We start from the raw sequence: 21125 nt of genomic DNA, 5'->3' as shown, positions 1-21125 counted from the left end.
TTCAAAACTGCGTAAAACCAGCACTTCCAGGATAGATTAGGAGAATAGAAGAACAAACTAGCACGAGACCAATTTCAGACATCCTGAAATGACAGTCTTCCAGAACTAAAGCCAAACAAACTTGAAGCAAAATGGAAACAAAACGAAACCTGCCCGTGAACTGTAATGCACTGCTAATCCAGCTATCCTGCCACTTAAGTGCATGTTATCTATTTACTAATAAACAGGCTCTAAAAAATATCTTGAAAGATAAATGTTTGTAAGAAACACCACATCTGTAGTGGAATCTAGGTCATTGACCTAGGGGGTGTTTAATCTATTGCTTGCTTGCAAAATACTGAGGTAGCAGTATTTGAGACTACCCTTTTTTGGCCAACCAAACCTTGAATGTTTCAAATTCCCTATTGGTAAAATAAAGACAGTACCGCTATGATCACAGGATCATTCTATAACCTCGTTTGGAGGCTAAGCCTGGTGCTTTTCATTTCCTGACCAGTCCATCAGTTTTATAGTTGGAAATTGAGAGTTTTTAAGTGTTTGGATATTAACATTTATAAACATTTCATGGATACGACAAGGTCTATGTCACCACTGTTGTCACACACCATTGAGGCTGCTATTTATACACCATCTAAAAATCATCCAAATATTTTGTAGATCAAAACATTCCGAACTGGACTTAAGTGCTTCTGCTAAGCGACACTTATCTACTGAAGGCTGTCGCCCGGCTGCCCCCATGAAGCTGGCTATTGTTTCACTTAAGTTCCAAGTTGTCATTTTAAAAGTTACAGTTATAGCAATTCAGATGAAGAATTACAAAAAAAGTAGTTGCAGAGATGCCACTCAAGTTGCAGCTGTTCTAGCAGTTAGCCATGAAGTCAATCTGATAATTTACAACAGATTCTAGACAGAATGGCTTAGATGAAAATCCCAATAAAATATACCTTTTATTGGCTGCATGATGGAAAGACCAGTGGGTGAACTTTTACATGATGAGGGTGGAGACACTATGCTGTAGTGCACAATGGAAGCAGCCTGTTGCGGCTTTGACTTTGATGAAGGTGGCAATAATGTAGGAGGTGATGGCTTCTGACTTGAATGGTTGCTATAAACTATGAAAGTAAAAGCAGTAAATAAGGCTACCATAAAAACAAAACCAAAACACCCGACACAGCTTTGGAGTATCTCATTTGGCTTTTCAGCAGGTCAAAAAGCGACCTCTCTTCTCTATCCAAACCCAGAACACTTACAGTTTTCACCCTCTTCTCAGTAACTCTTAAGGAAATGGCTACTCCTACTCCATAAAGTGAAATCTAGAATGCTTCTTGAGTAGAAGAACCAAGTATACTGCTTCCAAAATGTACCTTGCTTGTTCTATCAAATGAAACCCCAAATCTCAACATTTTCAGACCCATGTAGCTATTCGGGAAAAGATGAAAGTCATTCTGCTGACAACGTATAGTTCCCATGTCTGTATCAACTCACAAGCAGACAGGCAAAGCATTAGGATGTATGTTAGTGAATTCTAAGAAAGTAACTTCAGAGCTTTCAATGATAAACAAATTGACATGTCAAGTTAACCTGCCTCCAATATAACTTCAAAAATGGAACACAGAAGGAAATATAGTACAGTAGTTAATTCTGAATCAAACCATTAATAGCAAATATCCAATCACCCAGCATAATAATAGCTAGACATTTTTGAAGTCTTATAAAAAAACCAAACAACTTTATCCCCCCAACCTGTGCACTGCTGTCCTTGAAGCTGCTGTGAGCTGCATGGTGATGATGTTCTAGGAAACTGTATCTGCTCTGATCCAGGAGGCTGCAAATATCCTACTGGTGAACTGTAATAATAATAATAATAAAAAGAACATGACTAACAGGCATTTATGCTACACTCATTTATTTAATCATGACTGCTGCATTTGCTGTCTACACGTACTGCAAATTGCTGACATGTTGTTAATTTTAAAATCAATAATATTCCCACCTACCCCCAAATCTACTCATACTTCAGAAAACTGAAGTTTCATATCTCTCCCTTGGCAAAACCTTATGCCCTGCATACACACTAAGAAGCTGTACTAATTCACCTACATTGATATACTATTTTTGTGTCAATAGTGCTGTATCAGTATAAAACCAGGTAGATTAATCATAATAAAAAGACAAATTGTTGTCTTGCCCAATTAACTAGAATTAGCTCTCAGTTAAATGATCACCATAGAACCTGCCATGGGGATTTCAGATGCAGTCCCTCAGCTGGAAGCTGGCCCCATGCAGCTGAGCCAGCTCATCCAGCACACCAAACGAGCACACCTCTGCTTCAGTCTAAAGTAACACAGCTTAAAGAGATGATCGCCTTTACCGAATAGGCTGTGGGAAAAGGAAGATGACTCAAGGAGATAAACCACCTTTCATTTGTTTGTAATATGTAGGAAAAGGATAACTTTAAAAGTTCATTTATGCCAGGTATTTTTCAGGGCAATCAGGGGAAAAACAGGTAAGTAGCAGACATGGGCAAATTCTATCATACCACTAACTGCTCATACTGCTAGAGCCAGAACATCAGGTTGGTGGACCACAATCAGAATGGTGCCTATAGAATCCTGTACTTCATTTCTGTACTAATAGATAAAGTAAACATTCTGAGGGAATAAGAAAAAAATACTTTATTACTTTGAATTGTGGAAAAAAAAGCAGCTGTAATCCTGTCAGACTTACCATTTTTACTTATGTTGTCACAAGAAGTTTGTTCCATCCTTTGTCCCACAGTTCAATTATATAATTTTAATTTAAAGATTCCTTTCCATTAAAGCAGACAAGACTCAGTGAAATCTAAACCAGATGGTTTTATATCTGCATGGGATGTGTGCTCTCACACAGCTTTTCATCTGTCTACTGATTATAGTTTTCAATAGTGACCTGTATGTTTGAGACTATTCAGTTCCTGCAGAACAGTATTCTGGTTTCCTTGTCAAAGTGCTGCAACAGAACTATTTTGATAAAAGCAAGATGCTGTCATTAGTTGCTAGTCTGCTCTGAATTCCTAACAAATGTTTCCCTGTTCAAAAGAGAGGGACATTCTAAATGACACAAAAGATCAAGCAACAAAACTTCCTTCAAAAAAGTCTGGGTTTATGTCTACATACGACTTCACTGAACCTCAAATAGAACTACAGAAGAAAAGGATAAAAAGAACCTTCAGATACAAAGAAGAATAATTCAGATTTAAGTAGATTAAGCCACACAGCGATGACACAAATTCTATTTAAGTCTGCACTCACAAAAGGATGAAGCAAGCTTCATACTGTTGCTGCTTGTTTAAAAGCTGCAAGCAAGGTATTTTTAAATGGCACATTTGTAAGTTCAAAAAAACTAGAGAAAGAAAAACTTGTAACAAGCATTAATCCTAATTAATACTTTTAGGTTATCTTCCTATCTGTTCTCTCAACAAATACTCGCATTGTGCAGGGGACACAGATGTATACACAGGGAGGTCTGTACATGTAGACCAATTCGCTGTTACCAAGGTAGGTAAAAAAAGCCAGTTATTTACCAAACAAAAGCCGAGCACAGGAAAAAGTTCCTATACTTGTTTCATAGCCAGCTTTGTGCCAGCAGGCCTCGTTAGCAGCACAGACAAATTAAGCTGAGCTCCTTCCTGACAAAGCTCCGAAAAAGGCAGTCTTTTTCTGGGATTCAAATTCTCTTTTCTCTACACCTTATTAAAGTGGTATCTTTGACAAAACCAAGTGAGTACAGATAGTCATCTTAAATGTTACTGCAAAAAGGCATTGCTACTGAACATGCTGGTGTTTCAATTGTAAGAAAAGGAATGCAGAAAACTTAAGACGTGGAACTGTAGTAAAGTATTGCTGAAAGTGATATGGAAACAATGTTCTCCAGTCTAACCCGTATCTCCCAATTAAAGCAGTACTAGTTGTCTCAGTTAATTGCATAAGAGCAAAAATAAATAAAAGTGTCTGTAAGTCTGCCTTTAAAATACATTTTAATATATGCAATACTATAGCAAATCCTGTCAGTTACAAGGCAATTAAGCCTAGTTGCTCAGAAATCAAATAACTGAGTTAAACTCACCTTAAATTATTCTGTTGACCTGATGGAATGACACTGTAGTAAACTGGCATTCCTGTTGTGGGTAATCCTTGATTTGACTGACTGGGAATTAAAACAGGCTGTTGGTATGTCTGCTGGGGCACTGCTTGGGAACCTTGAGGCACCGAAACCTAAAATTGAGGCCACGTTACAATTTTTTTTCTGCAGACGATGTTTTTTTCTGCCTCTTAACCATCACCTAGTTTATATAAGATTTTTTTAAGAAAACAGAAACTGAAAGATGTGCTGGAGTTCTCTATAAATCCAGAAAACTAGTGATAACAGTACTTGAAATAACAGTGCTTTATTAAAAAAACCCAAAACTTATCTTCTTCCCCCAAAATGGAAATGTCAGTTCCAAGCGACTCCATCAATTAACAAAAGAGATATTCTCTATAATAGAAAGTGGGGTGGTGGGGAGGGAAATCTTATGAGCTTTTTCTTCCCCATCCTCTGAATTGCAATTAACACAGCACTTGGCTTTCAACAGGACTAGAACTTCTACATACGTGACAGATTTTCTTCTCCCTGCAATTGTGGGGGTTTTTGTTTGTTTATTTTTAAATTTCTGTCCCCAAATTCACCTTTGACACCTGCTTGCAGCTCTCTACCATTTACAAAGCAATGCACTTAAAATAACAATAACAACAACAACAATAAAAAATATCACTCAAACATGCAGAAGAATGGTTGGAAAGTTAAGAATAAATTACCCACCTGATAAGATGGCACTGAAGGATATGGAACAATCACACCCTGAATCTGATTCCCAACGTTGTTGTGTTGGCCACTGACCAGATTTTGATTCTGAGACTGCTGAACTCCGACTAAACCCTGGTAGTTTTGCTGCTGGTTAGGCAAAACCTGGTAACCTGAAATTATACATTTAAGTCTTACTTTGAAATAATGAACACATTTCATACACAGTTGCCTATGTGAAAATGTATGTGTAGCATTTTCCAATGGCTTTTTAAATCTGGCAATTTCATAAGAGTTGAACTTATCATGCATATAAAAAGAAGACAACATTAAAATTAACAGATTTATTCATTTGGATCCAGCATGAAATACTTACTATACATACTATTTGCAATGCTGCTCTCACATGCTTGCAATATTTATTTACACTCTAAGTGAGTTACATGCATTAACACCTTGATTTGATAGGTAAAAGCTGAAAGCATTTGAACAAAGCATGCTAGATAATATCAAAACCAATTAATTGCCTATTATTATGAACAAGGCCATTCTAAGTACTTTAACTTTGAAATTCTAGTTACATTAAATTCTGCTACTACCTCAGGTGCCCTAGCGATGAGGGCATCTTGACTATGATTCAAAACTGAATCACACTTCAAGAAAATTCGTGTAAGGCACATGTGCACATCTTTTTAAAAAGGGCAATTTCCACTGAAATCTGTAATGCTAAAAACAACTGGGAACTGAGAAAAATCTTCCAGGTAAAAGCCATGTTTGCATACAGTGGAAGACAACTTATATTCAAAGTTATCTTGGGGAAAAAAAGATTTTCATATTCACCCCTCTGTAGTGCCTCTACAACAATTTGTTATTGCTTAAACTGGTATCCTCTGCTAACTTTCAAAAAGGCCTAAAAACCCTCCAACCCCCCAAAAAACCAAAACCAAAAAAACCCCCAAGCGTGAATGCCAAACAGGAAATCTGTGCATTTATTAGGTCCAACCTTAGCCTCCGCTTTATTTTTTTTATTTTTTTATAAAGCGTATAGTAGGTAACTGCTACCATGATCAAAACACATGCAGAACACAAGTAAAGTTCTTTTTGTCATATTCTGTTATACAGGTGCTACTTACCACATCAGCAAAAACCCATCACTATCAGTGTTTCTGAGACAAAGCCAGTTATCGCTCCAGAGTAACAAAACTGGGCTTGTCAAGATGCACTGACGGCAAGAAGAGTCTGTATTTAACTTGGACACATTCACATTCTACCGACCTTGACATTCCCCATGCTCCCTACCTTGGTATGGAACTATAACGAAGCAAATACAGCTGCAAAAACTCACGTGGATTTTTTTTTTTAAACTGTGTTTAAAGAAATTGCACAGTCTATTTTGAAAATAATTCCGTTAACATGAAACTCTTTTGTAAACAAAACCCACCAATGTTCATTGATTACATACATACAGTGTACAATGAACATCGCGAATTAACAGCCTCAGCTGGCTGTCTCTATAGAAACTGCAACAACAAAGACTAAAAAAAGACTGCTAATCTAATCAACTATTGCTTCAGAAAATTAAAAAGAAGGTTCAGTTTGTTAAAACCAAGAGAGCTATTCATTAGAAATGCACAACACACTATAAATATTTTCAGAGTAGCATACAAAATTTCAGAGCAATGCATGCTTGAATTAGGATTAGTAATTAGAATTTTTAATAACTCAATTTAAGTTTGACCTGTGCACAAAAATCCATCTCATATCCGTAATAAACAAAATGCGTAAATGTACTTTGCTACAAAATGATCTATGGCACCTAAAAAGCAGCAGAATGTGAAGTTGCGGTATATGAGAGATCCAATCAATACATCTGCAACCTAAACCCTTCATTTCCCAGAAATTGCAATGTAGCTGTGAATATTTTTCAGCTTTTTCTGGCACTTCTGGAGACATACATGATCAATTTTGCAAGCAGAGAGAACTGGAACGACATAAATTGACTGCCAAGAAGGTTCCCCACAGCGTTCCAAAGAATGCTCTATTTTTAGCTTCACGATTTCACCTCTGCATAGAGAGTGGTCTGACAGAAATGCAGCACTCAGCAGAAAACCCACACCTGCCGTAGCAGATTGTCTCATTACACAGAAATCCTCTGAAACAGTAGATAAAAAAAGAAGCATGCTTCTTAATATTTACATAATTAAAAAGAAATCAATGTTAATATAAGTTAACTTACAGAATATAGAAATACATTTCCTGAATAACACACTAAGAGTGAGAAACAGCCTTTATTCAAGAACAGAAAAGCAAGTACAATCATTGGGTTAACAAGCTATGAGTATAGCTTGATTACAACTATTACAACTGCTTGATTACAACTACAGCTATTATTGCAACTGTAATAGTTTTATCCCTGGCCATTACGAAGCAGAAGCTAGTTGAACTTTAGCTGATGTTCCTACAGTAATTGTAGTTCAGATAAGATTTTTAATCAACCTCTAAGTTAGGTCTCATGGTAACTGGGCCCTCATTATCACGGCAACTGGAAATGCCGCCTTCTTAAAGAGAGTTTTCTTCTCCCAATATCTTTTGGGCAACCGAAGCATTTTTATTAAAAGTGAACGCCCTAAATATGTCACCTGAAACCCCTTTAAAAAGGAAGCCAGGAAGCAGCTGAAAAAGAGACCGGTTCACTGTGAGAAATGTAAACCTCTCAGACAGTGTTACGGCCCCGAATCCAACAGCTCATAAATAAAGTCAGGCCACTCCATATTATTAAACCAAAAGTGGCTTCAGTTGCCGTGCTCTCAGCAGCTGTCATCTTTTATCTAAATTTGTGTTCAGAAAGTTATTTCACAGTTAGTAATCACTTTATAAGATGAATAAACCCCACAGATTTTATGTAATACAGGACTTGTCAATTCTCACTTTTGACCGGACACATTGCTATACTACCCAAGTAATGTGCTGCCTTTTGTCTCAAAACCAGCCATTGCTAATAAGCATCAACCACTTCGGATGTAGCTTTATGTCAGCCTAATACAAATATTTACAGTTCAAAATAAATCTACAAGAGAGATAATTTCAAAATACACCATCTCATGAGCAGTTTACAGAACAGAAAACATGACGTGGGACCTTCCATCTCTGGAATGCCGATTCAAATTTGCCTATAAAGCAGTAAATGAGAGCCAGCAATGGCTAGGTAGCGATTTGGAGATTTTGAGTTAAACACTAATTATGCAGTTGCTAGTAAAATACTTCTCTCTACCATTACTGCTAGTAAACACCAAGTAACCAAACAGGACTGAATGGCATTATTGGCTGGACCACCCCTTCACTACTTAAACATGATCCCTTGAAGTCAGGGTTACAGGTACAAAGTACATGATCAAAGCAGTAAAGTAGCTGTCTGCACAGCTTGCTTGTTTTGTATCTTCTAGGACATAGAGGGAGATTTTAGCTACTGATGCCTTTCACCCTGCCCACATTACAGGCAGTGAAATTCAGTTAAAATGTAAAGAGCTAAAATCATACAAGAAAGAAACTTACTTACCTAATAGCAACCGATTCCTCTTTGCATCTTGGTGCTGACGCACCATCACCCCATGCTTTCAAATTCAGATTGTTTTGTTTAGCTACATACATACACTGGGCTCTCTCCGATTTAAAGAGTGTGTGTGCTATTCACAGAGGGTGTCCCCAAAAACAGGGAAGTAACCCCAGTTGAGCCTCAGACTTTTTGCTATTAAGTAGTCTAGGTATTAAAAATTCTGAGGAAGGAAAGCAGGTTGTATAATACAGTTGAATAACACATCTTTAAACGCCAGTGCATAAAACAAATTGCAAAAATGAGTAGTTTGTTTTCCTTTGGAAAAAAATGTCAATATACTCTCACTTCTGAAAAGTGGTGATCTATTTGCAGCAAGCAGGTACTAACAATACTTTATAAAATGACCTGACAACCCTACCACAAGTGGGCATCACATCTTCATGATTCTGCAATGAAATAATCCCGTGTAAATTTGTGAACTGAACCCCTGAATAACAACTTCAAGTGTTGCTGCTATTGGAGCACTTCCTAAAAGCACTGCAGAAGAGGGAACCATCCCTCTCTTCCAGGCTACTTCATGGAACAGCTATAAAGAAATCCAGTTCATATTTGTAAAAGCTGATCTTTCATCCTATTTCTGTAAAGCAACACATAGTTGGGGGTGGGAGAAGAATTAAAAATCCTTCTTCCTGAAGGAAACTCAAAAAGGACACTAAGTCTAATGTGTTCAACTAAGACATGGTACAAAAGCCTGATTTTTAAGGGTGTCTGCCTCCAAACATCACTAGTTACTTCTGAAAGTTTTGACTGTGAGTCAAGATATTACTGAGAAGTAAATTTGTTTCAGGAATCCAAACCTTACTGAAAAAGTCATAATGGTATTTTTAAGTACAGATGATCAGAATATTGGTAGCTACAGTTACAATTTGTAAGGAAAAAAAAGACAATAGGAAAGAAAGGAGACAAATACCTTTCTACGAATGTTATCAAGCTTTAACTCAGAAGCAGTTGAAAAGTCATTACTAAAAATGGAAGGAGCAGAAAACTAATTCTAACCACTTAAGTCTCATTATGTATTCTATTCAATACCCAGATACCTTTAATCATAGGACAGAAAGGCAAATTAAAACAGTATCACCAGTATCTTCTGCACAGCACTCTTTTCATGCCACAACATCTAATATTAGTATCTTTTGTTTAGAACTTTAAGGTATGTATCTGCAATGTTACATCATTCAAAGATACTAATTCGTCTTACTTTGCAAATTACTAAAAACCTAGCAACCAAGTTACAAGTTTTTTAAATTATTCAGTTCAAAACTTAAAAAAAAAAAAAAAAAAGGCATTATCCTATAATTAAAGTTACAGCATGAGCCACTCATAGTAATGGCTCAAATCTAAAGTTTCATGAACAACTGACTCAGATTTTTTTCCCCCACCTTAGCTTAGTTATACTTTGCATCCCATATTTGAACTTCGACTTTTTTTGAAATTTTACAGCAAAATAAGTTTAAAAAGCAAAATCAGGAGACAACGTACAGAAAGTATTCTAACGAAATGCTGAAGGAGTTCAACAAACCTGTCTGCTGTCCAGGCTGTGCTAATGGTTGGTTTTGCTGTGTGTTGTAATGGACAGAAACAGGTCGGTATTGTTGACTGGAGTGCGGATACTGATTGGGGGTACAATAACAAGCTGGCATCTAAAAATTAACAACAGTTAAAGAGATTCACTACCTGCAAGTTTCTAGAAGGCAGACATCTAAGTGCAAAAACAATCATATGATAAAAGAAAGATGCAAAACTTATTAAAAGGTGCAACTAATTTTAAATAGTTTCGCAATTAAAACTTACACTACATAGATTCCCTCTTTAACAGCCAATTTCTTCTACTTTCACTGTAGAAGTAACAATTCCCAGTTTCCACAAAGAAACATCTGAGACACTAGAAAACTATGCAGAACGTGAGTTTTACCAGCTACAGGTACATAGGAAAACCTGGGCGATTATTGCTCCTCACAAACTGAAGTCATTAATTTCAAAGCACATAAGGCAGAAAAAAAACCCCAACCCCAGAATAAATGCACGCAACTGCAATTTAACAGGGAGCCCCACCCCATACAAAAAGCTCAGTAATAAAACAGCACCATCAGTTGTTAAATACAGCTTGTGGGAGAATGGAAACAGAGCCGTTGTACCTGTGGCACAGGTTGCTGCATATATCCCTGCTGCTGGAGTACTTGCTGGTTGATGGGGTGGCTAGACGTCGAGTAGCCCGGAGCAGAAACTGGTTGGCCGGAGGGTGGTGGAGGTGGAGCAGCTGCGATGATATAACCAGACTGCTGTGGGGGCTGGAGGACTACAGTGGACTGGAACATAGCAGTATGAGGTTCTGCTGGATCAGCAGGTGGCTGACGGGCAAGACTCATATGGCTAAATTGTGATCCTAGGTTGTCTTGCTGTAATAGTTAAACAAAGGAAAAATTACATTCACAAACGTACCTTCAACAACAAAACAGAATAAAACAGCCAAACATCTCAGTAAGTTTCAGATACGCATGTCCCAAATTACTGTGCATTAGCAACATCAGCCAAAGAACAACAGGAAAGAACAAAATGGAACACAGCAGTAGATTATCTTGAGGGCTGACAGCAGGAGAGAACATCCACAGTCACTAGAGACTTCATTCATTTCACTGCAAATATTTGATTTTTGGATTACATCTGCCTCTATCTACTTATCGTAAGAATTCAACTGTCAAAAATAAAGGCAGAATTTGTGTCACTAACATTTTCTGATTGGACTCCAAAGCTTGAGTGAAAACATCTAACCACAGTTAAAACAGCAGAAGGCATTAGTATTGCTAAAGTAATTTTTGGTTTTAAGAACTGAAGTTAATGAGGCTCTAATCCTGAATAATGAGGTGCACTCCTCTAACTTAGCATTATACTACATGCAAGGATTAATTTCTTTTAGCCTGAAATCAAGTAACAGCTGCAAGAAATGTATTCTAATGGTTACCTACTATCTGTATTTTATGAACATCTGAAACTATGATACTGATTGCACTGAGCACTCCAGGAGTTCTGTGAAATTTGAGCTTGGGGTTAGTGATAGAAGTTTCCTTCTCTTCACAAGCAATTCAGCATCAAATTATCAACATCCTGGAAATTAGAAGTGAACACCAGTATTGTACTTTTTTGCTGATCAGGAAGATCTGGTTCATACTTCAAAAGTGGACTCTCCAAACATGGAGGAACTTTAAAAATATTTTAAGACCGCTTGATCTTCTCTTAGATCATCCTGAAGAAGATAGGAGTTAATCAAGACAGAGTAAGTGCAAGCTCTGTCTTTTACTGATTAGCTACGTTTACATTTTATGATGAACTTTTATAATTCCCAGGCTAAAGATATTCTTAATTACCACTGGAAATATGAATTTGCACCTGAAACTTTATTTAGAATAAATAAATAAAAAAAAATAATTTAAATGCTCTATTTTCATTAGATCAACCATCTAACTATGACTTTGGCATTTCACTCTTTAATGATGCCTATTAACGTAACTGGAATGCTTTTCTACACTGGATTTTACATTCTGCTTTTTATAATACCTGGTTTAGATAAGAGATACTGATACTTAATTATGAGTTAATATTACCTCTAAAAACATCCAAAGGATAAACCCAAGGAATACACATTTATTTCTGTTACACTACCAACATGAGTAAATTCTGATCCGGTCAGTTTGTCCTACAGTGATACGTGTAGTACAAGCACGATTAACCACTGAAACATGGTATTACCAATAAACGGATAAAGCAAACCTTCCTGGTATCAACTACAGATGTGTTGGATTTAGATTATGAACCACGACCATCCATCCTTTTCACTATGTTACTTTAGTTACCATCAGCAGGAATAAATTTTTGAAACTGCCAGCACAATTAGTATTTGAACCCTTTTCCTGAATGTGAAATGCTTTGAAATTATGATAAACCTGGAAGGAGTTTCATTCTCTGCTTTAACAACCATATACCTGACAATGACTGTGAATCATAGCATAGAGACACCTGAACTAGCTGCTACTAACAGCAATTTAGTCATATGCTAAACTCGCATAGGAAGCTCACATTGGTTAATTAACCATTCTCATTTCATTACTAAGGAGTGAAGTTATACTGACTGCAGTCCACACGTATTCAAACTCCAAAATAACAGGAGAAACAACATCACTAGTAACAAAACACCCTCCAAGAAGTGCAATTCCTTTTTGAATTGTATAGCTAAAGCACAGATAACAGTTACAATATAGTCTTAATTATATCCAGGCTATTGAATTCAGATAAATCTGTGTCTCTTATTAGAAGACATTTCTGATTAATGTTGAAAATAATAACAAAATAAAAACTCTGACTACATACTAAAATAGCTATTGTATAACACTGTTGTGGATTAACCTTGGCTGGCTCCTAGGTGCCCACCAAGCTACTCTATCATTCCCCCATCCTTAGCAATACAGGGGGAGAAAATAAGATGAAAAGCTCATGGATCAAGAAAAGGACAGGGAGATCACTCGCCAATTACCATCACAGGCAAAATAGACCCAACTTGAGGAAGATTAATTTAATTTATTGCCAATTAATAACAGAGTAGGATAGGGAGAAAAACAAAACTAAAACCAGCTTCCCCCAAGCCTTCCCAGACTCAACTTCACTCCCAGCTCTTCTACCTCCTCCCCTGAGTGTCACAGGGGGATGGGGACTGGGAGCTGTGATCGGTTCATACACCTTGTTCCTACTGCTCCTTCTTCCTCCCACTCTTCCCTTGCTCCAGTGTGAAGTTCCCACAGGATACAGCCCTTCAGGAACAGACTGCTCCAGCATTGGCTTCCCACGCGGTCACAAGTCCTGCCAGCAAACCTGCTCCAGCATAGGCTCCTCTCTCCGTGGGGCCACAGCTCCTGCCCTCCATGGGCTGCAGCTTCCTTCAGGGCATCTCCACCTGCTCTGGTGTGGGAGCCCACGTGGGCTGCAGGGGGAGAACCTGCTTCACAGTGGTCTTCTCCACAGGCTGCAGGGGAAACTCTGCTCCAGCACCTGGAGCACCTCCTCCCTTTCTTCTTTCCGACCTTGGTGTCTGCAGAGTTCTTTCTCACTCCTCTCCCTCACAGCTGCTGCACAGCGTTTTTCACCCTTTCTCAAATATATTATCAGGGATGCCACCAGCGTCAATGACTGACTCAGCTTTGGGCAGCACGAGGTCAATCTTGGTTGGAGCTGCCTGAAATTGGCTCTGTCCAACATGGGGGCAGCTCCTGGTCTCTTCCAGCAGAAGTCATCCCTGCAGCCCCCCCACTACCAAAACCTTGCCACATAAACCCAACACAAACATGTATTCATTAGAGTGTCAGAGCAGTTTGGGGAGTTGGGAAGCCTCAATTTTTTGACCTGGACCCAAGGCAGAAGCTGAACTAGGATAACTCTTCCCCTTTAGTAGGTTTCAGTTTCAATTTGTGTGTGGGGGGGGTGTGTGGTGTGTGTGTGTGTGTGTGTGTTCGTTTTGGTTTTTACAACACAAAAGACTAAGGTATTTCATTTCCAGCTTCTATTTATTAAACAATGGATGTTAATGAAGCAGAAGTGTTAAGAGTTCTGGTAAAGAGGCTAAAAAAAGGTAACCTCAAAAAACAGAACAGCTGATCCCTCAAAATGTATTAGGGTTCAGCAGAAGAAAGAGCAGACAAAGAAACAATGAGAAAGGACGGGAAGAGGTTAATCCAGAGACATAAAAAGGTACTGACTGGCTAACAAAACAAAGGCATTGAAAAGCTGTTCCTTTATAAAGGGAAAGAATATGTATCTAAATATTGAGATATATAGGTATAGCCTTAATTGTCTACATTTTTGCTGAACTTGAAATAAACACATTAAAATCTCAAGAACTATTTTGCCCCCACTCAGGTAATATTTCACTGTGATTGAAAAGCTAGCCAGTCATTACACTGGTATCACACACCACTTACAAACAACCAAGCAAAGGTCAGCATCCACTAAAGATTAACCCGAGCAGAGAGGAGATGAACAGAAGGTGTAATACCACAGAATATTGCTGTGTAGAGGAGACTGGCAGGAGCGGGGGTGGATAAGAGACTGCAGAGTACTGAACAGGCTGGGAAGAAGGCTGCAGAGGCCGCATAGGCTGAAGAAATAACAGGTTTATAAACACGGTTAACATCAGAGTAAGAGAAGAAGTGAAAACAAAGTCAAAGTCTTTTGTAATACGAAAAAGCAACTATGCTCCATTACCGGAAAGGGAATGGATACTTCTTTTTTTTAAGCTCAAGACTGCATAGAATTAAAACAGAAGTAATTTTCAATATCTCAAGTCTCCCAACACAAATATATTTGCTTTATTTATTTTACATTATATTAGCTATAAGTCAGCAAATTGCTTCTTTTAACATTTACTGTTTCTTTTAAAGATTTTGTTTTTGAAATTATAAAAACCTACACATGCATTCTAAATACAAGTTGTTTCAAAGCATCCAAAGACAGAATGAATTTACTACTAACCAGATTAAAACATATTACTTTCACTTATTCAACACTACTAAAATATTTTTTCTAGATTGTGGTTATCTGAACATCAGAGAGGTATCATTGCTGCTAACATTTCGGGCAGGTTCAACTCCAGTATCCATTGAGAAGGCAACCATAGAAGTAGTAAAGAATTTGTGAAGAAAACTGCAAATACCACATACACACTTCTGTAAACTAGACAGGGAGAAAGAGTACAAATGAGCCTTCTTCAAAACAGACCATCTATACTGTGGCATATGCAGGTATCCTGAACAGAAGATTTAAACAGGGGAAGTGAACAAAGATAAAGGTTTAGAGGAAGTTCTATAAATAACTTTTTGATGAAATTTAAGAACAATTTGAAAATACCACAGGAGACTATAGCCAGTAGCTTGGTGCCCGAAATAGCTGCTGTGAAAAGAGGTAGAGCCCTCCCTTCGCCGGCCCATATGCACTCTTTGCTTTTCTTCTCCTTGAAGGGCTGAGGTCATCTTTAATCTGGCCTATTTTACTAAATTCCTCTTGTACAAGACGAGGATAAAATATATCCTGTACTTCAGCATGCAGGTTTTGCGAGTAGAGCAAGCCAAAGTGCTACTAAAGCGGCATTCATACTCTCCAGTCCTAAGCTACCTCTTTTGTGCCATGAGTACTGCTTGTGCAGTACAGCCCAAGAATTCATCTGGCTGAAAAATAACCTTAAGACAAGGTGACAAAGATTTCAGATGGATTAACTCTCTCCCCAAATTGCTGACTGTATTCGTGTCAACGCCAGGGTTAACAACACGGCGTGACTAAGGATGAAGGCAGAGCCTCTTTTCCAGAGCAATCTAGGTTTGGGATGTTCTTGATACTGTAACATTTTCATACTAAAATATCTTCTGTATTTTTAAGAAAAGGCTGCCTACCATGGTCAGTTACTAGCAGAACTGATAGTTCTGAGGACTGTGGGGGAAAAGTCCAGTTACCCGTACCTGGGTAGCTACTACTTCTTAACCTATGCTTCAGCAGAACAAACCTGCTGATCCCTTGTTATCAGACAGCAATGTGACAGTATCAGTGATCAATACAAGGATCATGTATTTGACATGTGCACCTGTGAGAGGATGTGGTTAGCTGCTGGCTGTTGCTGAGGTGGTGCGGGAAGAGGTGGCTGTTGCGGAGGTCCAGGCACTTGGGTCCTAACAGGTTGCTGAGGCATAGGAGGATTGTACACAACTGGAGTGCCATCTGGATTAAGGAATGGCTGACCTGACGAGTCGAAAGAGAACAAACACAACCAAATGACAACCAGCTACATCATCTAAGTTTGGAGAAAATAAAGACAAATGTATTTACAGTAGGCAAAATGAATAAAATACTAAAAATTTGAAAATAAGCGATCATCCTGTTTTATATGACAGATTCATGCCAAATCCCCATAACTACATTTATAATAGCAATGACTAAACAGGCCTCACTTGAGAAACTACATGCAGTTAAAAAACAAAACATTTAAGGTAAACAAAGATACCCCAGTCTTTACTTAGTGAACACAGATAAATATTTGCTGTATCCTGCTTGTCCTGAAAACTCATTTTTAATTAAGTGGATTGAAAAGGGCAGAAGTAATAAAGGAAAACCCTACTAAAAAATACTATTTTAAGGACCTTTTAAAAGGCAATTAAATGAATCTCCATTAATCAGTTTGAGCACCAATCAGAACACAGGAGAGCTTAAAGGCAAATATTTTTAAAACAAAAATATACAAAGCAGTGGCTGCAATGGTATTCCTGTAACTGCTAATGAGATTACTGTTAAAGGACTCTCTTCCCCTATTCATAGACGAATTCACTTTTAGCTTTCAAATTAAATAAGATAGTACTCTCCTATTTAATAACTTGCAACTTAAATATTACAGCAGTGGACTACTGAAAAACAATTAAAAAATGAACTACTTTAAAGTAAATTACAAACAGACAGTGATTTATTTTGGTGCCTGGGTTGGGAAAAAAACCAACACAAATCAAAGGAACAACAGATTAGCTAGCAAGGACTATGTCTAGCTGCCTAATGACATGTGTCTTGCATTGCCTTATTTTGATGCTTAAGGACCAAATACCGATGTACATTTTTCTCCCCTCCAATATAAATATTTTCTTGTTTGAGATTCTTTCCAAAGGTACAAACTGAGACTAAAGCCTCTGCACCCTAGCCAGGGCCCTGTCAAAGTACACTAATGCTCTTTCAGACTTCTTCATCCCATCATATTTAAATGGAACTGGCCAACACAAAAGTGTGGAAGTTACCGACGAGAGGACTGAGGCAATTAATGCAAGAGACTGACAGGAAGCATGAACAGACTTGCAAAAATAAGCTACATATTATGCAGCTGGACTGCAGGTTATCAAGCTATATTCAATTTAGCTTAATGGATTTCTCTTTAATGCTCAAGAATTGTGAATGTTCACACAAACAGGGAGTCAGATTTTCTTATTTCCTTCTACCACTTACTGGTAATCACAGGAGCTTAAACTTGTTTTTAGTGGTGGCTGAGTAAGAACTGTCTTTTCCTAATCTTCAACTACTGAGAAGAATGACTCTGTTGACCTAAGGTCATGAGATCCTCTGTCAGAAATGCTGAGAAACTAATTTATGCTATTTGAACTCTTGACTGTCACTTGGAACAATAAAGCCAGATGAACAACTACAGAATATGATGATACGAGTACACTGTAAGTCAAAAGTTTATCTGAACCTAGGTATTCCTTGTTGTGGAAGTGTACTTTATCTTCTATTAGCCACTCATTAGATACTAACATAATCTTCTGTTATGAAAGACTGTTAATGACTGGTTTAAATACATTAAAAATGGATAAAACGTAGGAAAAATCACAATTTGAAAAGAAAGCTAATTTTAATGGATATCAAACAGTCAAGTCTACAATTCTGCTGCCTTTTCTGAGGGGGTTGCAGGTACAAGATGCTTTCAGTTGAAAAGCTTTCACAATCACATTTGTTTCTCTGCCCTTCCCTGTTGCTAAGTGGAAGTCCCATCAGTGTAACAAGGAAAATGACCAACAGCACAGGAGGAAGAAAGTGAAACTAATCACATGCAAAATATTGACAAGCACATAACTGAAATGAAGATGACTCAAAACCTGCTATTTTTTAAAGAACAAAACTGTGTCGTGTTTTACACGAAATCACTGTCAAGCCAATGGTACTGTTTCAGCGCCTGTAGTATCCGTTTTGCTGTACAGTAACGCTAAAGATTTTAGCATGGTCATGCTATAAACTCATAATATGAAAAATGACAGCCAACATTCTTCATATTTAATGTAGAGTACAAAGTACTCTAGCGTATACAAACGCTAAACCCACTTATTTTCCTAGCTAAACTTGTTCACTAATCATCATATTTGTCTTCAGATGGTCAACACACACAATGGAAAATTCATGTATAAGATGTACAAATATCACATTAGAATTAGGAAAACGAAGTCAGTAATGCTCTTGTCCAGAACCTAGACTTAAGATAGCAAATACCTCCTCCTCCAAATCCAATGGCTATCTATGAAAATTAGATGCTACAGCTAGTCATTTATAACAAACTATTTAGCAGGGTTGGCTTAAGCTATTCATTTATACAGTAAGGCATTTAAGAGAAACCTTAGGCAGCATATCAATATGCAGAATCATTAAAAAAATCTCAAATTTTGTATACAATTATATACATATTACGGTAGCAATTGATTTATATTAAGGAAAAAGAAATTTGTATGTTTCAATGTTAAACCTTTTGGTTATAGAAAAGAAATTTTATAAATGATCATTTTAACAACCTCAATGAGAAAAATTTCGTTTAAAACATCACATGCAGTTATATTCAAACATAATAAAGTCCATCTACAGAATGATGGGAAATATATCCTGAAGTATTTCCTTTTCTACAAGGAAAACAAATCTCTAAACTAAAACATAATAATTTTCCAAAGATTACAATGTATTACATAAAAGGTAAATTGAAGTTTTTAGGGTTTCCTAACTTCTACAATAAAGTAAAAGTTTGCCCAGAGAACGCTAACTAGTCATTTAATCCAGAAAAGTAGTTAAACACCTCCTTGCGTCTACATTACGAAGTACCAATTCCCTACCACTTACTAGAAGTATCAGTATAAGCCAATTACACCAACATTACTTTGATCCTGTTTTAAACTGACACACATAAGTTTAGAAATAGCATGTAATCTCATGCTTATTTCTATGAAAGATGATAAATTCTTTCAAGTCAACGTGAATAGTTCTTGAGGCTCTCCCCCCTCACTGCAACTGTTTTATAGTAGCACTGGGAAAGACCTTTCCCTCTCCCCAGAAAAGCCAAACCAATTAATTTATTTTGCGTTCTGGATAATAAATCATAGGATTTTCATATTTTGTGCAAGTCACTCGTTAAAATTTTACATATAAGTTAAAACTCTACTAGAGAAAGTCAAGTGAATTTACTTATTCCTTTGATCCTAGAGTCATGCTTTCTTTTTAAATTAAGTGCACTGAACAAACACAACCACAGAAAAAAATACAAAGAGAAAAAGCAAGGACAACACAGACATTCAGTCTTATGTAAACACTCGTGCATTTTTCTCCAAGTTCTCAATTGTAACAAAAACATCCACAAGCATGTACCAACCTGTTTGAGGGTTGATCAGAATACTGCCAGGCGGTATGCCTGCCGCTTCCAAGGGAAGCAAAAAGAAGCTAGTGCTAGTAGGTGCCACTTGCCCGCTTATGCCACCATCAAAGGAAAGAGAGTTACTAGTGCTGACAGTTGGATAGACGGCAGGCGTGCCATGAGAAGGCTGGCTTAGAGCTGGCACTGGAAGAGGCTGCTGGGTGTGAGAAAGAGAACCCGTGGATGACCCTACACTACTAGAAGACTCTGAACCTAGGAAAGGAGTAATGAGAAATTGTTTTTACCTAGAGACAGAAACATCATGCTCACTTAAAATATATACTTGTAAACGCTTACCCTTAAAGCTCAGTGTTAAGTACATCATTAAACAGTGGGCTTTTCAATGAACTCCCCCCCTTCATCTCCCCTGGAATACCATTACAAGACTCCTTCTGTGACCCAAGGGTCAATTCAGCACTGCTTTGCACTGTAAAGTGAGGCTTTCATATCTAGCTCTGATTTTCTGGACAGAAAATACATGCCTGTACATATGCACACGTGCTAACGTTCAGTTCATCCGCAGTTCATTTCAGCGATTGGTCACTCACTCCAAAATGATGCATGCACATATATCAACTGGATACACGGAAGCAATGAACAAGCCTACAACTACTGCATATGTGCAGGCCATGGGGTAGTGCAGATGCAGTGGGCCCAAAGTCCCTTCAGATACGCTAGCTAAATTCACATGCTCTGTAGACGTAGCTTGCATGCAAGCAATGACCATTTTCTTTTTACTACTAGATGTCAGAGATCTTCCCTGACTCACCTGCTGGACTAATTGTAGAACACTAAAAACCCCAAACCTCTTTTTTTCCTCCTCTGACAATTTTCAGACCAAAAATCAAGAATACAGCTGGAAAAAATGATGGTAACATGGTAGCTTTAGCCTAGTTTTACGCAACAATTCAAAGTTCAAAAGGAGTATGAAATAGCTGATTGAAAGCAATAATCATTTTACAGATATGAATGACTATAAACATTGCAAGGCAGTGGAGAACTGGACCCTGAGCTTTCTGAAAGCCAATGCATGCAACTAAAAGCAATGTTCCAAAAGTTCAGTAGGAGAGGCCTGTAAAACTGCACTGTTCCTGGATTACTGTATACCTAGGTCTCTAGGTATACAGTTTATCATACTTTTTGTTAAGTCTTTGCTATGATACTTGCAGTACTTGGAAACAGAATATAGTTGTTTAAATTTAAGAACTCTTCATTAGCAGCCTCCATACAATCTAGAAGAGAAAGCAAGACTCAAAAAAGGCTGTGACGAAATTTATCTACTGTTTGAAGTTACTTTGCAGTCCTTCATAAAAATTTGATTGTAACCCTTTTACTTGCATGTATGAAAAGACAGCATAGCTTGAAGCATTTGCTGATGCTGACTATTATTAACCTTTTTTGTATTTCACTTCATCTAGCAATAGAAAGCTATTAATTGTAAACTGGGCAGAATAGTATATC

At 37.6% G+C, this 21125-nt stretch overlaps 1 protein-coding gene across 3 annotated transcripts in view; it reads right to left on the bottom strand.

Moving 5' to 3' along the window:
* The window catches only part of R3HDM1 (R3H domain containing 1), a 90916-nt gene that overhangs the window by 7610 nt on the left and 62181 nt on the right, over positions 1 to 21125 (bottom strand). For 2 of the 3 annotated variants that reach the window (XM_049809738.1, XM_049809749.1), the window contains 9 exons: positions 19623 to 19877; positions 16050 to 16204; positions 14472 to 14573; positions 10570 to 10830; positions 9954 to 10074; positions 4840 to 4994; positions 4105 to 4253; positions 1744 to 1847; positions 945 to 1112 (listed from right to left, as the gene is read on the bottom strand). In XM_049809738.1, coding sequence (XP_049665695.1) covers positions 945 to 1112; positions 1744 to 1847; positions 4105 to 4253; positions 4840 to 4994; positions 9954 to 10074; positions 10570 to 10830; positions 14472 to 14573; positions 16050 to 16204; positions 19623 to 19877 — 1470 coding nt within the window. The remainder of the gene's footprint in view (positions 1 to 944; positions 1113 to 1743; positions 1848 to 4104; positions 4254 to 4839; positions 4995 to 9953; positions 10075 to 10569; positions 10831 to 14471; positions 14574 to 16049; positions 16205 to 19622; positions 19878 to 21125) is intronic. The other variant, XM_049809760.1, reaches the window with a different exon arrangement.

The sequence above is a fragment of the Accipiter gentilis genome, chromosome 1 (assembly GCF_929443795.1).
Source record: "Accipiter gentilis chromosome 1, bAccGen1.1, whole genome shotgun sequence".
Taxonomy (NCBI): Eukaryota; Metazoa; Chordata; class Aves; order Accipitriformes; family Accipitridae; genus Astur; species Astur gentilis.
The sequence above is the reverse complement of the archived record's forward strand: the minus strand, read 5'-3'. Positions and strand labels throughout refer to the sequence as shown.